The sequence below is a fragment of the Caloenas nicobarica genome, chromosome 3 (assembly GCF_036013445.1).
Source record: "Caloenas nicobarica isolate bCalNic1 chromosome 3, bCalNic1.hap1, whole genome shotgun sequence".
Classification (NCBI taxonomy): Eukaryota; Metazoa; Chordata; class Aves; order Columbiformes; family Columbidae; genus Caloenas; species Caloenas nicobarica.
The window spans coordinates 35,417,527-35,439,261 of NC_088247.1; the positions used below are offsets into that span (position 1 = coordinate 35,417,527).

General features: G+C 43.1%; 1 protein-coding gene across 1 annotated transcript; it reads left to right on the forward strand.

The window, feature by feature from the left end:
• Positions 1 to 16,197: 16,197 nt before the first annotated feature.
• LOC135986429 (nuclear receptor subfamily 0 group B member 2-like) lies at positions 16,198 to 20,948 on the forward strand. Its single transcript, XM_065630352.1, has 2 exons — positions 16,198 to 16,771; positions 20,695 to 20,948. Exons 1-2 carry the CDS (start codon positions 16,198 to 16,200, stop codon positions 20,946 to 20,948), a joined length of 828 nt encoding a protein of 275 aa, XP_065486424.1.
• Positions 20,949 to 21,735: the final 787 nt, after the last annotated feature.

A 21,735-nucleotide genomic window follows, 5' to 3' on the forward strand; every position in this document is an offset into this window, starting at 1 on the left:
AACACCCCCCATGCTACAACCTTCATTCAGGTAGTTGTAGAGAGTGATAAGGTCTCCTCTCAGCCTCCTTTTCTCCAGGCTAAACAGCCCCAGTTCTCTCAGCCGCTCCTCATCGGACTTGTGCTCCAGACCCCTCACCAGCTCCATTGCCCTTCTCTGAACTCTCTCCAGTACCTCAATGTTTTTCTTGTAGTGAGGGGCCCAAAACTGAACACAAGATTTGAGGTGCAGCCTCACCAGTGCTGAGTACAGGGGGATGATCACTTCTCTAGTCCTGCTGGGCACACTATTCCTGACACAAGCCAGGATGCTGTTGGCCTTTTTGGCCACCTGGGCACAGGCTGGCTCATGTTCATCTGGCTGTCAATCAACACCCCCAGATCCCTCTCTGCCAGGCAGCTTTCCAGCCACTCTTCCCCAAGCCTGTAGTGCTGCCTGGGGTTGTTGTGACCCAAGTGCAGGACCTGGCACTTGGACCTGTTGAACCTCATACAACTGACCTCAGCCCAATGATACAGCTGGTCCAGATCCCTCTGTATGGCCTTCCTACTCTCCAGCAGACCAACACTCCCACCCAATTTGGTGTCATCTGCAAACTTACTAAGGGTGCACTCAATCCCCTCGTCCAGGTCATTGATAAAGTGATTTAACAGAACTGAACCCCGTACTGAGCCCTGGGGAACACCACTCGTGACCGGCCACCAACTGGATTTGGCTCTGTTCACCACAACTCTTCGGGCCCGGCCCTCCAGCTGGATAGCATGACTTGCCCTATGACCTCTGAGCATTAAGCTCAGTCAGGCTCATTTTGTAGTCTTAAAGATGAAGGATTTTTTTTTTTTAATTACGTGAACTGGATGTTAAGAGTCTTCTACTTCACCCTCTCAAGATCTTCCCCGATTATCTTTATGGTAATATCTTCATTGCTGCTTTTTGTCCATCTTCTGCAGCAACACTGTTGTTGCTGTGAAGAGCAGTAATTCTGGTATCGGTTTCCAGGTAAGTGTTGCAGTATTTTGTGATGACTAGGAGCATGCCTGGCTCAAACCTCATGCTGGTTTCACAGATCTGCTTCGTGCAGTGCCCAGGTTGCACCTTCACCCTTTTTATGTGACACAGCCCTCCCTTTCCCTCTGCTCGGCGGCTGTGTCTGCTCTAGTAGGTAGAGCAGACCCTGGCTCCTTCCCTGGAGGACTGGGGTGCTGCATGGCTCATATCCATACTCCTGAACTTGCTTCTGATCCAGATGAGGGTCATCTCCTGCCTCTCCTGAGCTGTTGCTGGCCCTTGAATTTTCTGAGAAGGGAGTAGTTGGCTCAGGTAAAACTTTTGTCAGGAGGTCGTTTGCCACCAGTGAAAGAGTAGGGCTGGCTGTGGACCAGCTCTCCAGCCAGGGTGCTGGTCTGACCTGCCAGTATGGAGATCTCTGCAGGACCCACCCTGAACCCACTCTTCCTCATCCCAGTCTTTGGAGGATGGGAATGAGAGTTTGTTGCCAGTGGTGGCACCTTTGTCACCCTGTGGCTCAGTAGTTCCCCGGTTGTTTTCAAAGATTGTTGGGCAGGAAAAGGCTGGATTTTGCAGAAGGTCAGGCTAGCCCTGGAGTTGTGGCTGGGAGTTCTTCTGCTAGGGGGCAAAATAATATTTTACAATTGCTGGGACAACGAGTTAACTAGGTGGCACCTCAGAAAGGGCTCATGTCAGGCAATTCAGAATCAATTGCTGATTTGCAGAGGAAGGCAAACAACGCTGCATCTGGGAAGGGAATCAAGTTCAATGGCATTTGGCCTGTGCTTGGGCCCAAAAGCACTTCAGTTTTCCTTTTACCCCTTGGAAACATCAGGAAAGTAATGCTGCAACCAAAGCTGCTTTTTTTTTTTTTCCTACATGAAATTATTTCTTGAAAAAGCTTTCACATCATAGCACACTCTAGTGCTCCAGGGCAGGCAAGTTCTGGAAAGAGCAGAAGGAGCATCCATACAGCAAGAAATGCTGTTAAATGAAAGAAAAGATGTTTTTGGCTATACTGCCTCCAAACATGGCTCCACTGCTCTTAGCTGTCTGAGTCTTTTGGTCTGGTACTCTTTTAATGTCAAAGCACATTTATTCCTCTGGCATTGCAAAGTGTTCTTAAGGTGGGCACATGCTGCGTTTGGAGTCTGGGGTTGTAAACCAGAGAGCACGGACCACACTCATGAGGAAAATGGGGGCTGTCACACGTTTCTGAGGGTTTTGCATCCACTTGAGGGCACCATAGTATGCCTGATAGTGGAGTTTTTGCTAACTGCATGGAGGGCTGTTCCCTGCGTTTTAAAGGAAACTTTTAGAAAAAAGCAATTGCTTAATTTATTTACAACCACCACCATCTTCTAAGAACGCCTATTTCTGATCTGTTTTATCTTTTCCAGGGTTATGGGCATCTTGCTCTAGCACACAAGCATCATTGTGGCTGAGCTGGACATAAAGTTTCAGTAGGAGAGATCTGTCCTACAAAGCAAGAAAGAGCATGAGAAGATTTAATTTGAGGCTTGGCATGAGACTCTGAAGGGCCCTGGCTGGCAGGGCACCAGGAGAAGAATCAGAAAAAATGGTTTTGAGTCTCAAATCTACTACTGGGTTGTGTGACAAACTGCGTGGCCTCTCTGAGCCTCAGCTTCACTGGCTGCACTTAGTTATGCTCTAAGTCAATGGCCTAAAATGTAAAGGTGACATTGCTGCCTAGGTTTGCTTTTTTTGTTTGTGGCCTTGTTGAGGACCTTATATTTCTCAGTGACTCATTTCCTACAGAGCTCCTCTGGAACAGATGAAATTTCGCACACATAAAAGACTTTAGGCAGGCTGGCTTTGGTCGAAAGGGTGGGAGAGACAAATGCCTCTTGTCACTAGGTCAGCTGCTTGCTCGCCATATATTTATCTCTCTGAGATTTCAGCTTTGTTGAATGAGGTTGATGATCAGACTCTGAGATTTGGGACTGTCAGCCATTCTGATGAGCTTGTGCCAGCCGGGGTTGAGGCACAGCCCACGCTCTCCACAGCGGCTCCAAATCGGACAATGGGTGATTTTTATGAACTGTTTGGAGAAGGAATATTGACAGAAGTAAGTCCCTGGCTCTCCATGGTGACAACCCAGATGTCCCCCCTTCAGAGCACTGTCAAAGTGGGAGAGCTGCATGAGGGTCTCCCGCTGCCCTGGTCACCCCATGGTACCTGGACTGTCTTGCTTAACATACTCCAAATCAACACGTAGTATGAAACCCCAGCGATTGACTCTACAAGTCATGGTGTCCTTTATCCCCTCGCTCTGTCAGGCCAGCTAATCAAACAATTTTCTGTTAAGGAGTAAGAATTACGAATTGTGAATGCTGATTCCAGGAACATTTCTGAATTGCCCTTGTAATGCAGTTTGGTACAGATGCCAGAAAAAAATGGTTTCTGTTCACCAGCATCTAAGAGATTACTATTTAACAGGCACCCACACAGTTCAAAAAGGCATTAAGAAATAGGCTTGCCTGTATGATTTTGTGGGGTGTTTCTGCCACCTTCAGAGGCCTGTAAGTTCCCCTCCAGTTGTCCATGAGCCCTGTGCTCTGCCTTCCAGGCACCGGGTAGTTCAGCTCTGCTTCTCTGTCTTCGGCTCCTTTCCCTGCCTGCCCGATTGCTCCATCCATGCCACGAGGAGGGGTTACCTGCAAATCCCCCTCGTTCCTTGTTTTCTTTCGCATATATCCATTCGCTTGGCAACCTGTAGTACCCCCATCTACTCCTTTGCAAATTTTTCACGTAGGTTTTTACTTTATTGCAGGTGGTCCTCCTGGCCACCATCTCTGATGCGGTAAAATAGAGATTCCATTTGTGTCGCTGCAGAGCGGTCATTGCAAACCTGTTTTGCATTTCTGGTTGTATCTTCTACAGCAGCACTACGCACAATAACCTTTGCTGCCCTGTTTTCATTTTCACATGGAAATCCTGTTCATTCAAACTGACTGAAATGTCTCCATGCAGTGGAAGATAGGGGTGAAGGTGTGAAAGACTTTGCCAATAAACTTAGGTGGGGATACTTGGCATGCCTTTTCTTTTTTTCTGCCCTATGTCTCTTGTGAATATAAACTGAGAAATTATTAGAATTGCATCACTGGAGAGAGGTGCAGCAAGAAGAGATCAGTCATAGGTGATGTTACCTGGGGAAAGCTGCCCTGCTCTAAAACACAGCAAAGCATATGCTGAAATTTGATTAAAGAAGCCTGGTTATGCTTAAATAAAAGTATGTGTAGATGATGATTTTTCTTTTTTTAAGAAAACATTGGTGTATTTGCAAAGCTGACTTTAAAGCACTGGTTTCACAGGGTGACAGAAAGACAAAATCAAAGCAATCCTACTTGAGGCTGGGTGTTGAATGGTACTAACTGCATAGTGGCTTTATACAGTAAACATGGGCATGTCAGACCAGAGATTCACATTTTCCATTCATTTTATTTGTTGCATAAACAAGACAGGATCATGTGTATTTTTGCATTTGAAATAGCACATTGAGCACGCACATGCTGCTGCTGGATCCCCATTAAAGGTTAACTACAGCCAGCTGTCATATTGGTCTCTTATCAGTTGTTTTCTATCTATGAAGTCAACCTGCATATAATTCTCTGTCCTTGGATTTTGCAATTGCATCTGGGTAGTTTGGTTTTCCTTTAAGACGGTCAGAGTGAAAATGAATAATAGACTCCTGGAGATCATTGTCAGATCAGCAGTCACCAGGTTCACGCATGTAAGTACCAGGTGTGTGGTCAACACTCTGTCCACAGCTAATCCATCTGCACGTTCAGGGACTTGGAAGTGTTCCTGGATTTGTCAAATGACGGAGTGAGAAAATAGAAGGCTTGGAAATAGAGTGACACAGCAAAGCTTCATAATACTTTATAAATAGGGAAGTATTTTCCTGTCACTGCTGCTCCTGCTATTTGTATTACCATAAATAGGAACTGTTATCTGTGATATACGTACATGAGGGTGTATCCCAGCAAATATCTTAAAAATAATGACATATGGTAATCGGGGTTAATCTGCCTTCCATTTTTACTTTCGCATTTAGAAATATTCTGGGTTTTTTGAGAGAAATGAGCACCTGCAAGTTGCTAGACCATGTTTGCTTCCTATATTAATTTGTTTTGTGATGACTCCAAAGAAGGTCAAGGTCCAGTTGTTTTACCTGCTTTATGAACACCCAAAGAAGCACAGAAAACAGGAGGCAGGAAAGAAAGGGGTAGCACAGAACATTTGATTATAAAGAAAGTTAATGTACATTTTGATGTATCTTCACATACCACTGTTTCTTTTAGCATTTTAAAATAATAATATCAGCTATGAGCAGCTAAGGCACATCCAAACCCAAGCACTTGTGTGGTTTCTTGTGGGCATCAGTGCTAGAAATGCTTTATTTGCAGGGAAGAATTATTTTGCTGTTAAAAAAGAAAAATAAAGGGGAAAAAAAAAATCTTTCCGTATTCTTGTTTTTACCTTCTTTCAGTTTAAAACTTTCACAGTAAACTCTTAGCTCATACAGTGAAGAGTTAATTTCTTAATAAACAATAAAAATGAACAACAATGACATTTTTTTTCCTGTAGTTTTCTTTTATATGCTTGCTTTGTTTGCCTCCTCAGTTCTTCTCTTTTTCTAAACACCTCCATCTGTTGAGATTTCAGTGTCAGGATTTAATATGTAACAGAATGCAGAGAGACCTTGCTCTTAATCTCACCCTTATCCTTTTCAGCACCAAAGTGGTTGCGTGACCATGTGGCATCTGAATCATTTTCATGGGTTTACTGCAAACGGGAGAGGTGTAATAAAAAAGGACCTGGAGCACCTCAGTGTCACTGCACTGGGGAAATCATTCACTTTGATGACATCAATACTTCTGCACCTACTCTTTGGTCAAAATATTCTCAGTAATATTTTTCAGAAGAAAGTTTGATCTTCCGGAGACCTCTTATTCTCCTGTTATTGTGGTTATTTAGTGGGGTGGGATTTTCTATGTTCTACTCATTTTTTCTGTTCCCTTCCTGTCTGAAACGACATTTTGGGTCTAGACGTGTTTTTTGATGCTATATTAGCAATCTGCTAATCCTCCATGCACACTGAAACACAAATTCAAACAGAAGGTGAGGAAGGCTAATGAAACAAAAGGTCCTGGTAAGAGTCTCACTCAAGCTGGTGAGACTCTCCTTCTGCTGAACCAGAGACGAGGTTTCTGGACATCCCTCAGACCAGCTCTGCTGTTCTTTTCCACTGATGAACCAGCTCAAGGTAATTATCTTCTCTCTGCAGATGCTTTCCAAAGCAGATAAGACACTCTGAGGAGTCTGGTGGGTACAGAAGTGCACAAGACCCAGCAGGAGCACAGAGCTCTGAGAGGGTGGCCTCCTACCACAGGCTGGGACCTGTTGGGTCAGCTTAGTATATCTTGTCCCAGTAGACTGTCCAAACACTGGGCTGGGAACAGGGTTGAGGTACCTCCAACATACTGTGACCTCCATGTGTGTGGTTGTCATCAGCTCTAGTCTCAAGTGAGATCAAGTAATGAGCTGTGCCATTTGTTCACATTTACGAGATTGTATAAAATAATGATTTGCAGGGTTATGGTGTGGGTACAGAATAGGAGTTTAATATGGAACATTGATATCCAGGAACTTCACAGTGAGCTGAGAGCTTTTTAAGAGTCTTGGCCAGTTATGGGAATAGATGCGACCTGTCTGAAAAAGGACAAACCCTCCAGCCCTGTCCAAAGGTGATTCACATCTCCGCAACAGATGGTATCAAGTACTGTCTCAATGGAGAGAAGTGCTAGAGCCTTTCCTGCTTGACCTACTGACCAAGAAGTATACGGGGTAGGAGGGAGGAGGAAGAGGGCGAGAGGTTTGGACCACAATGACCCCCCACTGTTTGATCTGAGCTGTAAAGGTCCTGAAGGTATAAATGCTTCGGTCTCTCTGAGTTTGGATGTACCCTCCTGCAGAGCTGCCACAAAGCTCTTAGTGTTCTGTCACAGGAATCAGGGAGGGTGAAACGATTGTTGAGCGCCAACCTAAGCACTCTGCAGACACATGTTTCTCTTGGTCTTTTGTTTCCTTCTACGTGTTCACACAAGCCTTGCAGCTCTACTGACTGATCTGGATTCTCCAACACTCTCAGTCGCTTTCAGATGAATCTTGCCTTTCTGAATACAATTTCAAGTACAGGGCGGGAGTCTCAGGCATCTGTTCCCTCCAGGGTGGTAGTTCTAGGTATCAGACACACTCCTGAGGACAATGCTCCTCATCCAGGGTAGCTAAAGGAGAAAAAGGTATATCTCTGCTTGGTTTGATCAGGCCAGTTTGAGATGTGTCAATGCAGGCATCTCCAAAAGAAAAATACCTTTTGGTAGCTGCTGCAAGCTAGGAGCAGTCACTGGCATATAGCATGATAAAATCAGCCCTGAATTGCGTGGGTCCCGAAGTAGAACATGACACTAAGACTAGAAAACACTTGATTTCTTGCCCACTGTTTTATAAGGTGTTTGAAATCAGTACATTGCATACAATTCAATTTCCATTGCTCTAATGATCTGACGATTTCCTGAAACGCTTGAATGGAGTTTCCACTGACCTTAAAATAACGTTATTTTTTTAAAAAGTGGTTAAGTGCAGACTTTTATGAGACAAATGGAGCCAGACTTCTCTTTCAAAAATATGATTTTTGCAAATGTGCTTTCTTCTAAAAATCTCAGAGCTGTTTTTCAGAATGACAGGAATAACATAAATGCCAGAGTAAGCAGTGATTGTTCGCATAGTGCTGAAATCTCAATACTGAATGAGCAACGCGCTCATTCACTGCATACAGAAATAGGTCCAGAAAAAGTTCTGAATGTCTTTCAAAGTGCCAGTGAATGGCATGGAAGTGCTGCTTCTTTGGTTCTGTGTGCAACTCACGTCTTCATCTGAATATTTGCAAATAACATTTATCCTGTCATAATCTGCTCTTATTACATGTGCTGAGGTTTATCTTTACCTCCTTTTCCTCCCTTCAGTTTTTAACATGTATTATTTAAAAGTTTCAGGGTCTTCTACTCTCTCAGCATCCTGGTTCTTTCTGCACAGAGACACTGTGACTACATTACTCTGGGTTTGACCACTCAATTTTTTTTTCTTAGCCTTAGTTTCCTAATCTTGTTTTTTCAAAACCATACTGCTCTTCAGCAAGGTTTTCACAGCATTTCTTCTTCACTTCTGCTGGACTCCATGGTCATTAGAAAGCTCTTTCCCCAAAGTACCTGGACAACAGAGCCTCACACATGGAGACACATTTCCTTTACAATTTCCAACATGTATAAGTCTCAATATACTTTCTTCCTCCCCGGTTTTGTCAGACCAACCTATTCCTAAAGGAATGATTGCTCAAAGGTTGGCAGACTCTTGTCCTTCTTAGTATTCAGTGGTGCCAGTTAGGTAAATGTTTAAGACATTGAGTATCAGCTGTTTGTAATACCAGAGAATCCTTAAAACCTGAAGTAATTCAAGATCATGCAATCGAAGATGTGCTTAGACTTGGACATACATTTTCTGCAAAGATGTTTAAGCTCCAAAAGTGGAAAGGGTTTTGTTACTCCTCTCAGTTCCGGGGATCCTCTGATGTCCCAGTCCTCAGATGTGGTGGCTTTGTGAACTGCTCTGTCCTTGCCCCTTTGGGAAACAGTAGGAAAATAGTAAGGAAACAGGTCTGCAATAAGTTCCTACCACAGCTGTGTCTGGAGCCTTCCCAGCCTTACTTCAAATCAGGAGGGAAACCAGCTGCGAGAGAAAGGAGCAGGTATCTCCTTGGCAGGGGTGTGGTGGGAGAAAGTCACAGGAATAAAGGTGGGGAGAACATCAGTAGAAGAAAGAAGAAATAGGGCTTTTCTGGGTAAACTGTGGTGAGGAAATATCTGATGAAGAATCTCTCTGGGCTTGAGTGAACACTTGGGGCTTTGTACCTACAGGCTCCATGAGTCGTAATCAGTAACTGGTTATAAAGAATCAAACCCAAATGATGTAGATTTTTCTATCATTTTTTAAGCAGTCTGAGCTCTAAGAAAATCCAGATTTTGAGAAAGAACCGCTTTCTTCCCTTTTTCCCCCCAATTCGAATAGATAGGTATTTAATTTAGGAGTCATTGGTAAAAAAGTTACCCTGTAGCAAACAGTGAGGGAAGTTTGAGTGTGTTAATTTTGTCACAGGGAAAACTCAATGCATTAGTCCTATACCCCTGGTAGAAGTTACTCATCCCTCATACACTTCAAAATATATTGGGATTTAGTGTTTTGGACCACAGATTACTTGTTAAGACCTTGCTCATTTTATCATAAATAAAATATGTAAAGACAAGTCTAAAGAGACACACCACATATCTAATATGCCATTTAACCGTCACTTGCTAATCTGTGGTATTTATAGGATGCTAATCACTAGATTAGGTATTTATCTTCAATGATATAAGACAGACTTAAGTTTAATATGCTAGTAGGCTCCATACTACATTAAAACGTTTAACATCTCAACCAATCTTCTCAGCAGGGAAGAAGGCTGAAGAGAGGAGACACTTTTTCAGTGCCACTCTAGAGACGGCATTGCTAGCCAGGAGCATTTTTTAACTTTGTTTTTTTCAAAACTGTGCCCATTTTCTACCTTGCTTTCCAGCATTTTCCACTTGCTGAGCAATAATAAGTGGTATATCTGTCTATATTTAAAATGACAGATGGTGCCTGTCCCGGTGCTGATAAGGGTGACTGTACAAACATTGTCTCCTTGGTGGGGGAGCCAGAGAAAAACAGCACAATCTGGTATGAGGTCATTTCTGTGGTGTTTTTTGTTGTTGTTGTTTTTTGTTTGGTTGGTTTTTTGTTTGGTTGGTTTTGTTTGGTTTTTTGTTTGTTTGTTTGTTTTGTGTATGTGTGTGTGGTTTTTTGGTTTTGTTTTTGTTTTGTTTTTAATAATCTCTACACTCCACCCCCCAAGATGTGCCCTTATAAAAACCTGCCAATTTACCCTTTTAAAAATTGACCAATTTTTCTAGTATGAAGAAAGCAAACGATTGACGTTGGGCAGCTTAAAACCTACCCATGTCTCCAGATTCATGCCCTTTTCCATCCACTGCTTAAACCCTTACCTTTAACCAAAGGAGAAATGGCTCAGTAGCAGCATGTCTGCTATGGTGTGCGCAGCTTTGCTGCAACTGCAAAGTGATGACTGCTCGGGTTTTTAGATGAAGAATACTCTGGTTTCTTCTTACCAAGAGCAGGATAAAGCTGTTCAAAAATCATGGAAGGAGTTTACTTGTCTAGCTGTGGGGTTTTTTGTTTGTTTGTTTTAAACAACCATAAAAGCCCTTTTGGGTTTATTTATGCATTTGCATGCATGGAAATTCGTTGCTGCTTTAGATTCATAAGAAGCTGAAGGGCTAAGAAATATGTTCCGGTGTCATTCCATCTTCTGACCAAGGAGCATCACTGAGCTGATTATTAACCTTCTGTACTAATATTTTGGTCTCAGAATTGGCTAAAGCTCAAGATGGCATGTGTTTGCATTCACATTTGTTGAAGTATGGTCAGGCACCATAAAGTCTCCAACAAAATGCCCTTGGTCTAAAATGAAGACAAAATACTTCTTCAGTCAGTGACCAGCACCTGTTAAAAAGTCACTTAAATGCTACTCCAGTGTGTTTGGAAACGAACAACAGCAGCACATTAGTTAAACGTAGATGTCCAGGTTGGATTTTTACGAAAAGGGCTTCTCAGAGCTCCTACTTCACATCAAGATGTGGAGCAGCAGTTCAGAGGCATTTGCATTTTTTCCTAACTCAGTCACTGGAGGCAAGTTTACATAGGCCTAGTTTCAGTGATGGACAACATTTAACTGCAGACATTCCTGGGGCAGCTGCCTCTCAATTAATTTGCTTCTTCTATTCAAATGGCTATCATCAAAGATTTTACCAGACCTAATCAAGCAAAGTATTTTAAGCACATGCTTAACTTCACTCACTGGCAAAGTTCACCTACTGATCTCCAAGATAAGCAAAATGTGTTTAAATTAACTGGATTTATAATTTACATGCCCTTGCTTCAGATATAAAGGCCAAATTCTAGTTTGCCATGGCATTTCGTGTTGGAGCATAAGCTAAAGACACTGTAGCAGAGCTTGTTTCAAAGCTGAGCAGGCTTTAACTTGGGGATGATATTTCCCACTATCTGCCTCACCAAAGTAGGCAGTCAGAATGGTAGCTCTCGGTTCCTCTAGTTGAGAAATGAATACCTTTATTGCTCAAGAAAGATGGTGTACACCACAGGACCAGGAGGACGTGGAACTTTTCTCGAAAGATGTTTGTTTTATTACTGGCTCATTTTGTCATCATTAAGGCTGTTAGTGAAGTCAGGTGTCCTCAAAAGTACCAGTGACACGAGATTCACCCAACTCCTCCCAGAAAGTGAAATGTATAAAATTCCTAGAGAAAATCCTGTTCTGAAGTCATAGAGGTGTTTACAGGCCAATTAAATCTTTGTACAAGAGACCAGAGAGATAAGAGATCACTGAATCAAGGAATACACGCAGGTATCAGACTAGTGTGACAGGATGACCTCAAAAAGGCTGCTGGCAGCTTCCTAGGAGGGTGTTTCCTTCTTGAAGCCCATATGAAAGAATTATGGAAGATTCTTCTCCAGAAATGCCTCTGCCTCCAGTCTCATCTTTTAGGAAAGTAGGAAAGCTCCCATCACTGTTTGGTATTAACTTAGTTACTATATACATTGTGCACCAATACATATAGTCCAACATGTATGTACTTGTAATACAGACAGTCTACTGCAAGGACAATGTCAGATTTTCTGCCCCATAGTTAAATTATGATAGTCTTTTAAACAACTCACAGCATTGAGCGAACTCTTCTGAAGAGCAGTGCCTTTAAAGTTTCGGAATATGAGTTGCTGCTGACTATACAAAATTATTCAGAGGAAGACAAGGGCTGTCAGAAGAATTGCAGAAGGACTTCATGAAAATCATCAACTAGGTGTCAAATGAGAGATGAAATTCAGTGTATGGCAAAAGATGCACATAAGATCAAACACTCCTGACTAAGGTGAGAGCCTCTGAACTGATGACTGTCACTCAGGGTCAGACCTGGGGGCTGTGACAGTTTCTTGGCAACAGCAGCTCAGTGCTCAGGAATGACTTCTGGGAAAGACAAAACAGAGAACTTCATTTTGTCCCTGTATAAATCCATGCTCTCCTAGAGCCCTAGATACTGTGTCCTGTTCTGATACTTTCCCCACTTCCCCTTAAAGAATATCTTAGAAAAGATACAGGGCTAAAAAAGGTTCAAAGAAGTGTAACAAGATGATCAAAGGTATGGCACCACTCTGAAGAAACGACAATTTTGGAAGCTACATTTCTTTAGTTTGGACAAAAGATAACTGTGGAAATCTTACTGAGATTTATAAAATATAAGCAAGCTATAGAGAGGGTGAACAGGGATTGACTGATTCTTTTTTCCCCAGTACAAGAACAAGAATGTACCAAATCCCGTGAATGTCACGTTCGATCAAGTTTTGTCTCACGTGCAGCATCTGCAGAGCTCCTTGACATAGGCTGATGTGGGTGTTCATGTGGCTTCAAGAGCAGACTGCACGAGCTCACTGGATAGAAATTAATTGAGAGTTATTAAATGCATAAAATCACTTTGGTTCAGGAATTCCCTAAGCTGCAAATGATTGAAGGCAAGAAAAGTACTCATGAGAAGAGTGGTATCTATCTTACACTCTTCCTGAAGAGCTCACGTTTGGCTGCTGCCACGGTAAGGCCACTTAAGCTCCTATATTATCTGACAAGTTTCTTCAGCCTTCCAAGTATTCTATTTGGCGAATTAACAATATAGGCTAAGAGCCAAAAATGCTACATGCCTGGGACCATCTATGCCTAGCAAGCAGTTTTTGAAAACCTGAGAAGTCCAGGGATTTTAGGAAAAAGGTTGCATTGTGTGTAAATCACCTAAACAACAAAGTCGAAAAGCTATATTAAGTATATATTACCTGTAAGAGTAATATAGAGGCGTGCAAAACAACATTACTCATGGGAGAGATGGAGATGGCAGCCTTGCTCGAAGCAGGACAATTCCCAGCAGTGGTGGGAGTATCCACGAGTTGTCTGTAGTAATTTTGTGTGTAGGCTTAGGATACATTCTTTTGGTGTCCAAAGAGTGATGTTTGTGCCCAAGGAGCAATTCTGACAGCTGCAGAGAGAATATGGTGACAGCGAGTATCTGTGGGTGTGTGCTTTGTTGATTGAAAAGTATATAAATGCAAAACAGAAAAAATAACACTGAGATGACTGTGTCTAACTGTTCTCAAACCATCATTTAACTACAAACAGCTAAAATAGATAAAAGTCCATGGGGATTTCTCATATCAGAAATTTATTTTTTGTATAGTATACTTTCTTAACATCAAAAAGTAAGAAGCATTGCTACTGTAGCAACAAGACTGTAGACGCTTGCTATCTAGGCACTTGTGGCTTCAACCATTCTATAGGTAAGATTTAGAAAGAAAAAATAACTACTGTCTTATTTATGAACATAGAGTTTAATTTAGCTGCTGGTCCTCTACATTTGGGAAAATCACGCCATACAGAGAGCTCATTTCAGACAATTTTGAATCAGGACCACCAGAATCAGTTTCACCTTCAATTCAATATTGACTTATAATTCGAAGTAAGCTGATGATGTATCCTTAGCAGTTGTACTGAGGCAGTAACCTTTACTCTGTATTTTTGGTAAACAGTCATAAAGCTATTACAATATACCAGGAATTCCAGTTAGGAAAGTATAATTTGCTTCTGCCTCTTAGAACTACATACAGTCAAAAGAAATCAAATATGATAAATAGAAATGGTATCCAATACCATATGTTACTGATACCAGGACTCTGGATATGACTGAAGCAGATCTCAGGAAAAAAAGAAAAGTAGAAAGGGAATCAATTTGATCTGGAGTAGAACTTTAATAAGCACAATTCATAGGAACTGTGAAATGATGACATGAACTATGAGGGTGAAACGATGGCCGACTGTGAAACGGTGCTGATTTCAGCTGAAATAAAAGATTTTTTTTCTTGGCGTAGAGGAGTTGGATTTATCAGAGCTCACTCTTCTACCCAGATTACTGAAACACCACCATATTCACCAGCAATTAGGAGATGGAACTTCTTTTCACAAGCAAACTCTGTGTAAGAATGATTTTAGAAAGCTCAGTTTTTTTTCTAGTACAGTCATTAACCAATATGTGTAACTCATGCAGAACCTCAGGTGGCACTAGCCCTGCAGCTGGAGTTCATTCCACTGAGCCTCAGCCCAGCCAGAATTTTACAGTGAGAATAAGAAGAATGAGACTTTCTGGGGACTCCTCTGTTGCTGTGCTCTGATACCCCAGCAATGGACAGCTGTAGAGAGCTGCTGAATGGATGGAGAAATGGACAAGCAAATCCCACCAGGCGTTCAGTGCTCTGGGCCCCCTTGACCTTCACTGCAGTTAGTGGTAGTTACACCTCAGCAAGCACTAGACTTCTAGATTGCTCGATTTTGTAGCAGTCTTCTCTTCCTCCACTTCTTATTTCCTCAAAAGGGGGAAATTTTGTAACATAAATGTCACGGAGAGGTAAACAAATGGAAATTATAAATTGGCCCGGCATGGAAAAAACCAAAAAGTTGTTGCAAAGGACAAATTTACAGCTACACATCTGATGGCATGGCCTTTATACACCTAGAGCTTGGAGATCTAGCAGGTAGCTCTTGGAGCTATTGTTTTTAATGCTCAGTTTTTGTTAAGACATGCTAAGAGCTCAGATGGTAGAAATGCATAAACATAATGCCTGGTGAAAAAACTTAGTACCTGTTCCCCTATATAAGAGCAAGCGAGAGAGTGTGAAGTAACAAAAACTTGAAGTATCACTTTCTTCTTATTAAGGCTGAGTTCTTGCATTCCTGTCACTTAATGTTGCCTGACGTTGACTGAAGAGTCCTAACAATTCTCTCATTCGGCTCTTGCTCTGCTACAGAAGTTCACGTATACAACAGTAAAAATTGCGATAGTGATCTCTTTCTTCATCGGTTTTACTTCCACAGCTTGCATGAAGAACACTTAATTACACAGCAAGTCTGGGAGAAGTCCACATGTTCTGTGTGTGTTTGAAATGATCATATGCAAAATGCAGGAGATAACATTGTCATGAACTATAGCAGGCATGTGAAATAATACCTGTACATGGGAATTTCAATCCCCGGGACTTTCACCTGTGAGCTCCTTGACATAGGTGTCATGTAAAGTATCAACACTGGTAAGTGCTCTGTGAAAAGCAATGGCAGCCAGCCACAGCGTCTTCAGGTGGCTCCTTTTAACAAGGAATAAAAGCATCTACTCAAGGGACTGCTGCCACCACACCATTCATAACTATAAACGTACTTCTGTACACTCCAGAGCATTAGCTAGTGGGCAAGGTCATTGTATCAATAAAAATACAGACAACTTGTTCCTTCTTCACTTACGGTGTCATAATTTTCACTGGGCTTCCCTTCAGGGGCAGGTCGTACATGTCATATAGCTGGCCTTTGCGAAAATGCCGTGTGCCGGCGGCAGCAGCGCAGAGGCACCGGCACGGTGGCAGGGGGCTCACCCGCCGGCACCGGCACGGTGGCAGGGGGCTCACCCGCCGGCACCGGGGCACAGTGGCAGGGGGCTCACCCGCCGGCACCGGCACAGTGGCAGGGGGCTCACCCGCCGGCACTGGGGCACAGTGGCAGGGGGCTCACCCGCCGGCACCGGGGCACGGTGGCAGGGGGCTCACCCGCCGGCACCGGCACGGTGGCAGGGGGCTCACCCGCCGGCACCGGGGCACGGCGGCGAGGGGTGCCCATGCTCCCCCAGCGCTCCGGCAGCCCTGTGCCGCAGTGGCAGCTGGCAGCCCCGCCTCGCTGGAACCAGACTGGTGCAAATAAAGTCCAAGGTAACTTCGCAGATCAGGGTCATATTGCTTTTCAGCCGTCTGTTTGTATAAAAAGCACACAATGCCTCGCTGTGTGGCAGAAATGCTCTCGCCTGCTGTTGATGTATAGCTTCACATGCACATTTTCCTGCCACGGGGACCTTCGGCTCTATGGCTACTGAGATACCAGCCGAGAAATCTGGAAAATGTCCATGTGAGACACACGATGCTAAGAGCATCCTGTACCAGGTCCTTGACAAAGAGCATGGGAGTGAGCACCAGAGGCAGCAGCACCATCACAGTCCCCACCACTCCACGGGAAACAAGGTTTGCTCTTGTGTGGACAGGAGAAGAGTTGTCCTGAAAACTCCAGAAGCCACATGCAGAAGAGCTTCTGAAGTGCTCTTGAAAACTTTAACTTTTATTAGAAACTTGCCTTCTTTTTATCACGTGCCTTGGGAGGATCAGCTTGTCCTCCTGCAGAAGAATTGGGCCCCTCTTTTTGTCCTGGGCATGGCACAACAAGGTGTGGATTTTGACCTGAAAGAGATTTCAGCCCCTAGTTTATTAAAAAAAATCCTCCTCAATCAGTCTTTGACAGATAGCAATGAACTGGGCAGCTCGTCACTTGGAGCATCGTTAGCAGAAGTTCAGAAGATGAAGAATTTATTGTGGAAATTCTGGGACCTGGATATAAGTGCAAAAGAATATGCCTACCTTAAAGGAATTATTCTTTTTGATTCTGGTAAGTCCTCCTGGAAATCACACAGATGATTATGTGTCTAGAAGGACATTTGGCATTTTCATTTGCCTATAGACAGATGTTTAGTTTTACTCTTTTCTATGAATATAGCTAAATGTTCTCAAAAATCTATATTCCACAATTTAACGATTTTTCTGTCTGAAGTGGTTTATTTAGGTTCCTTGGATGTGTGCAGTAGGTCACCCAGTGTAAGCCGAAACAACTTCTATTACACAAATTTTAAGTCATGAAGAATTAACTGTGTCACTTCAAACTGATTTCCAGTTCAAAGGTAACACAGCAGCCTCACCCACAGTCTAGCGAAGGAGAGACAGCACATGGGTACATAAGTTGAGTATTAGAAATATTTTAACAAGACTTCCTCTGTAGCAAGAAGACTAGAGAAGATAAAATAATCTGCATCACCTGATTTTCATCAATGAGGTAAAAGTATACTGCGTTGAGGTTACACAGCTTTTCTTTATACATTTATCCTTTAGTATCTGTACATTCAATGCCTGCGACAGCAGTCACGAAGCAAACTCAGGCTGGGGATTGCGTCCTCTCACTTCTCGTGCCAAGCTCAGCCTCTTTAGGAAGAAAGGTTGCCTAGGTCAGCATCACGGAGCGTGTGAGTCATTAAAAGCTGAGCTTAGTCTAAGTCCACTAAAGAAAATTGAAGACTTATTGACTCCAGCCTGCTTTGGCTCAGATCCCTGACTCCTTCCACAGCAATCACTGCTGTTGGCTGCACTGTCAGCAGTGTGTGCTGTACTTGGGACTGCACCAAAGGGTACTTGAAAGCTTCAGTTATTCCATGATATTTCTTGTGGTGAATGGTTTATAGGCTGCTCAAAGGCTGTAATGACTTCGTATTTGTTTCCAATAGGATTCAGACTTTGATTCCTGAGATGTAATGTCATCCAGATGTTTGGTATTGTCTTGTGTGTCTATGCCGCAGCACCAAACCGGTGGAGTTTGTTTCAACGCAAGTTGTTTTTTCAATTTTTCACAATAAAATCAGGCTAAAAGAAACCACCATTTATATCCAGGGTGATGATAAGAGGAGAAATCCCTCATCTCCAGTGCCTTACACAGTTTAACTAGCAGGCATTTTTATTAACTCTCTGGATAAATGTGACTTTCACTTAATGAAGGAGAAAGCTGCAGCAGAAGCAGTGTTGTGTTCTGGATTTGTGCTGACTCCTGCTGCTTCCCTGAGGTGCTGTACGAAAGGCCCAGCAGCCCTTCGTGCTGCCTGCAGACAGCCTCCAGAGCTCCAGGGAGACTCCTAGTCCTTAGGTGGGATGACCCTACTCTTTGGAGACACCTTTCTCCATGGGCTGCAGAAGGCATCTGGGAGGACCTCAGTGAAGTCTGGATTGATTCCACGTGAAACAAAGAGTCACAGTCTAACTCTTGGCTGAAACAGGTTCTCAGGGATTACACACAGCCCAAGCCTACCTGTGTTGCTGCAAACAAATCTGTACAACTGTCATTTCACAATTATTATTTTTAAAAGCTTTTGAACACTTTCCACCAAACTCAGAAAATGTTTTCTACATACATGCAGCACATTTTCAGCTGCCCTCTTAGTTTTGGCTTGATGTTTGGCCAAATCCTAATATTTTACAGTCCTCAGCTGTAAGTGGGTTTCAGGCAGCCACTAACAGCAACACCACTAAACCCTCTCCTGGATCACGGAGTACCTTCTGTGGGCTTTTATTCTGTACCTTTTATTCCTGTTTGGACCACCAAAACTGGCTGAGGCAAAGGGGAAGGACAAGGCATGGAGCAACGCAAAGCTGGGTTATGAGCTGGAGTTTAATGAGGTGCCCAGAAATGCAGCTGGGGTGTAGGTCCTCCCACTAAAGCACAAATTGTGCAGTACCTCTGTGCAGGAGGCTCTGGCTGGGTTACTGATTGGCCACATCCGGGCCAGCAAGAACCTGCGAAGACGAAAGCGTGTGCTCCACCTCTGAGGGCAAATAGGCAGCCCTGCATCAGCTGAATCCAGCCTCTCCAGAACATATTGCCACCCTGCTCCTTGCCAGGGTGCTTTGGCTAGGTGGCTCCAGAGACGTCTAAGTGTGCATGGGTGATGGGTCCAGCTGCAAGGCCTTCTCTAGGACCAAGCAGTAAGTCAAAGGAAGGAGCAGGTAGGACTGTCCCACCATGCACAAACAGCACAGAGTGAGGTGAAACTGCTCTTGCTGCTTTTGACACTTGTCTGAAAAGCAATGGGAACTGTGCACTGAAATCCTGAAGAACAGTGCTGTTATTGTATCAGTGCCATATGTATATATTTATAGAGTTATATAGATATGTATATAATTCCATCAAGGCTGTGACAGGACTTCTGCTAAAAAAGATGCTCTTAAGAGGTTTACAGTTCAGCTGCAAACATGTGTTTGACTCAATAGTATTACAACAGATCTCAGAACAAGAAGTTTCTCATTATTTGTAAATTAAAACCAGAGCTTGATCACGTATAAAAGAAGACCAAATGGGGAAATTAAGCAAATTGGAAGGGATAGAAGCAATTGCAATTTCATCCTGAATACACAAAATCCTGACAACTTCTTTTCTGTGAAAAAATCTAACATTTGGAACCATTCTCACAGCTTGCAGTTGGTGGTAATCCTGGGGGAGAAGATGACTTTTCCAAACCCTTCATTTCTGGCTAGCCTAGTGGCAAGCTTTGCTGAGGCTTATTCTCCTCTGGCAGTGATGTCTAGGGAGAAGAGAGCTGCTGAAGACTGACAAAGGGCAGCCAGCCACAGACTGAAAAAAACCCAACCAGGTTGGTTTTGCCCTAGTACGGAGCACTAGGCAAGAAGGCAGAACCTCCCATACTTGAACGAATGATCCTGTGTGAAGCACTCCCTGCTCTATGCTATTTAGATCCCATTCCAGGGAGGCATGGAGTCAGTCACTCTAAAAAATGGCAAACACGCCTGGAGTGTGTGCTGGGAAACAGGTTAAAATAAGATGTGGGAGGCAGGAGAAACAGAAGTCAAAACTTGGGGATTCATGCTACTCCTGTCCAAGCTGGAGCAATTCTAGGAAAGAAAAGATGGTGCTGTCCTCAGGTGGTGAGGACAGGGGGCAACAGCTTGCTGAGAGCTACGTGACAAGGCAATCCCACCAGAGGCAAAGGATAAACACAGGGTGTCCTTTGAACTGAGCCCTGGCACCCACAAAGGCCCTCAGCGAGCCAGCAGGTCTGAAGCCACGTGCTACGGGAGGTTATGTGATTGAGGCTCAAGACCACGAATCCATAGGGCAGAGACCTCCCCTTCTTCAGAAATGGCTGAGGAAAGGGAGTACAAAACCAGGAAATACAATTATCTGTCCTACTCCTGTGCATCATGATACATCTCACAGAGAACATTTGTGCTCTTTTTGACTGTAAATAAAGATATCTGGATAGCATGGTCAACCCTAGTGCCCCAGCTTAGTCTAGCAAGCAGAGGCAACAACAGGAGGGAGATGGGGCTGAGTAGACTGGAAACCTGTGTCTTCAGACTGCTCCAAACCACGGCCTCCGTCTTCCTGATGTTACCTACCTGGTTAGATCTGGAACGTTTCCACCTACTCAGACTACAGTCTCAGCAACATTTGGTGGGTAGACAACACTATAAAGCTGCTTCTCCACCTGTAATGGGTCAAAGTTACCTCCTGTTACCATTTCAAAGCTGGATTTCATGTAATGGGCTAGATTCCAGTCTGCTTACGATGCAGCTCAATGTTACTTCAAATTATCAAACTATGCATGTCTTCTCTTTCCAAAAAGTATGTTTAGGAAGTTTTTATTGTTTTCTCGAGAAAATCATACTATAAACTAGAAAGTCAGATACCCATCATTATGAATGACATAGAACAAAAGTGTTTACTCAAGATTATTTTACTTTTTGTTTTGACAGGATGCCATGTCCTAAAATGTCTCCCCTATGTACAAACCCTGCAGCAGGAAGCTCAGCAAGCCTTGATGGAGTTTATCTCAACAGTGTTCCACAGAAACCTAGGCAGATTTACTTGGATTATCCAGCTAATCCCCTCTCTTCAAGACATCGATGCAGATGCTGTTGAAGAGCTCTTCTTCAGGCCCGTCCTAGGAAAGGCCACCCTGAATGCATTACTTCTAGAAACCCTGTCTATCAAGTCAGACTGGCTTTGAAAACAGATGACATCTCTGCTCTCAAATACCTGCTTTTGAAGAGATGAAATTTCAAACAAATCATTGATACATCTTTGTAAGCCACATATATTTATTGTATGATGAAGTAATTTCGTATCATTTTAGAATTAAAAGCATAGAAATCTAAGCATTTAATGATTCTCTGTGCTTTCAAAAACCTTTAGTCTAATGTATTCAAAGTCTGTCTAGGAGCAACAGCACACCTTCCACTTGTGCTAGGTTCAACCACATTATTTCTAGTGAGCATTTTTACAGTTGTTTAAAACTATACTATATGCTTTCAGCTTTCCAGATGTTTTTGCTTTCAGGAAAAGGGGAAGTGGTAAAATGTATTCAGTGCATCACCAGTTGAAGATGAATAGATATATAGAAGGTTGATCAATGCTAAAAAACAGTATAAATCCTTCCTTTTCCTGGGAAGTCATTCCCTGATCTCAACTCCTTTTCTGTTCCATTGAGAACTCCAGTCCTTGGCTGTAATTGCTTGATGGAGCTCCCCTTTACTAACTGCTTCCTTATAGGTTCTTTGTCTAAGTCTTGAAGCAAACTGTGGGCATTAAATCCCTTTCCCCTAATTCACAAAGTCATTCCCTGAGTAAGAAACTGAATAATATGATTTAAACACTTGTTGACTAGACAAAAGCCATCGTTCAGGATTGTCTGGACTAGATGATCTTTTGAGGTCCCTTCTAATCCCTAACATTCTGTTTCCAGGATGGGAATAACAAAGGCTGAAAGTTACTGTGTCATGCCATGAGCAACAGAG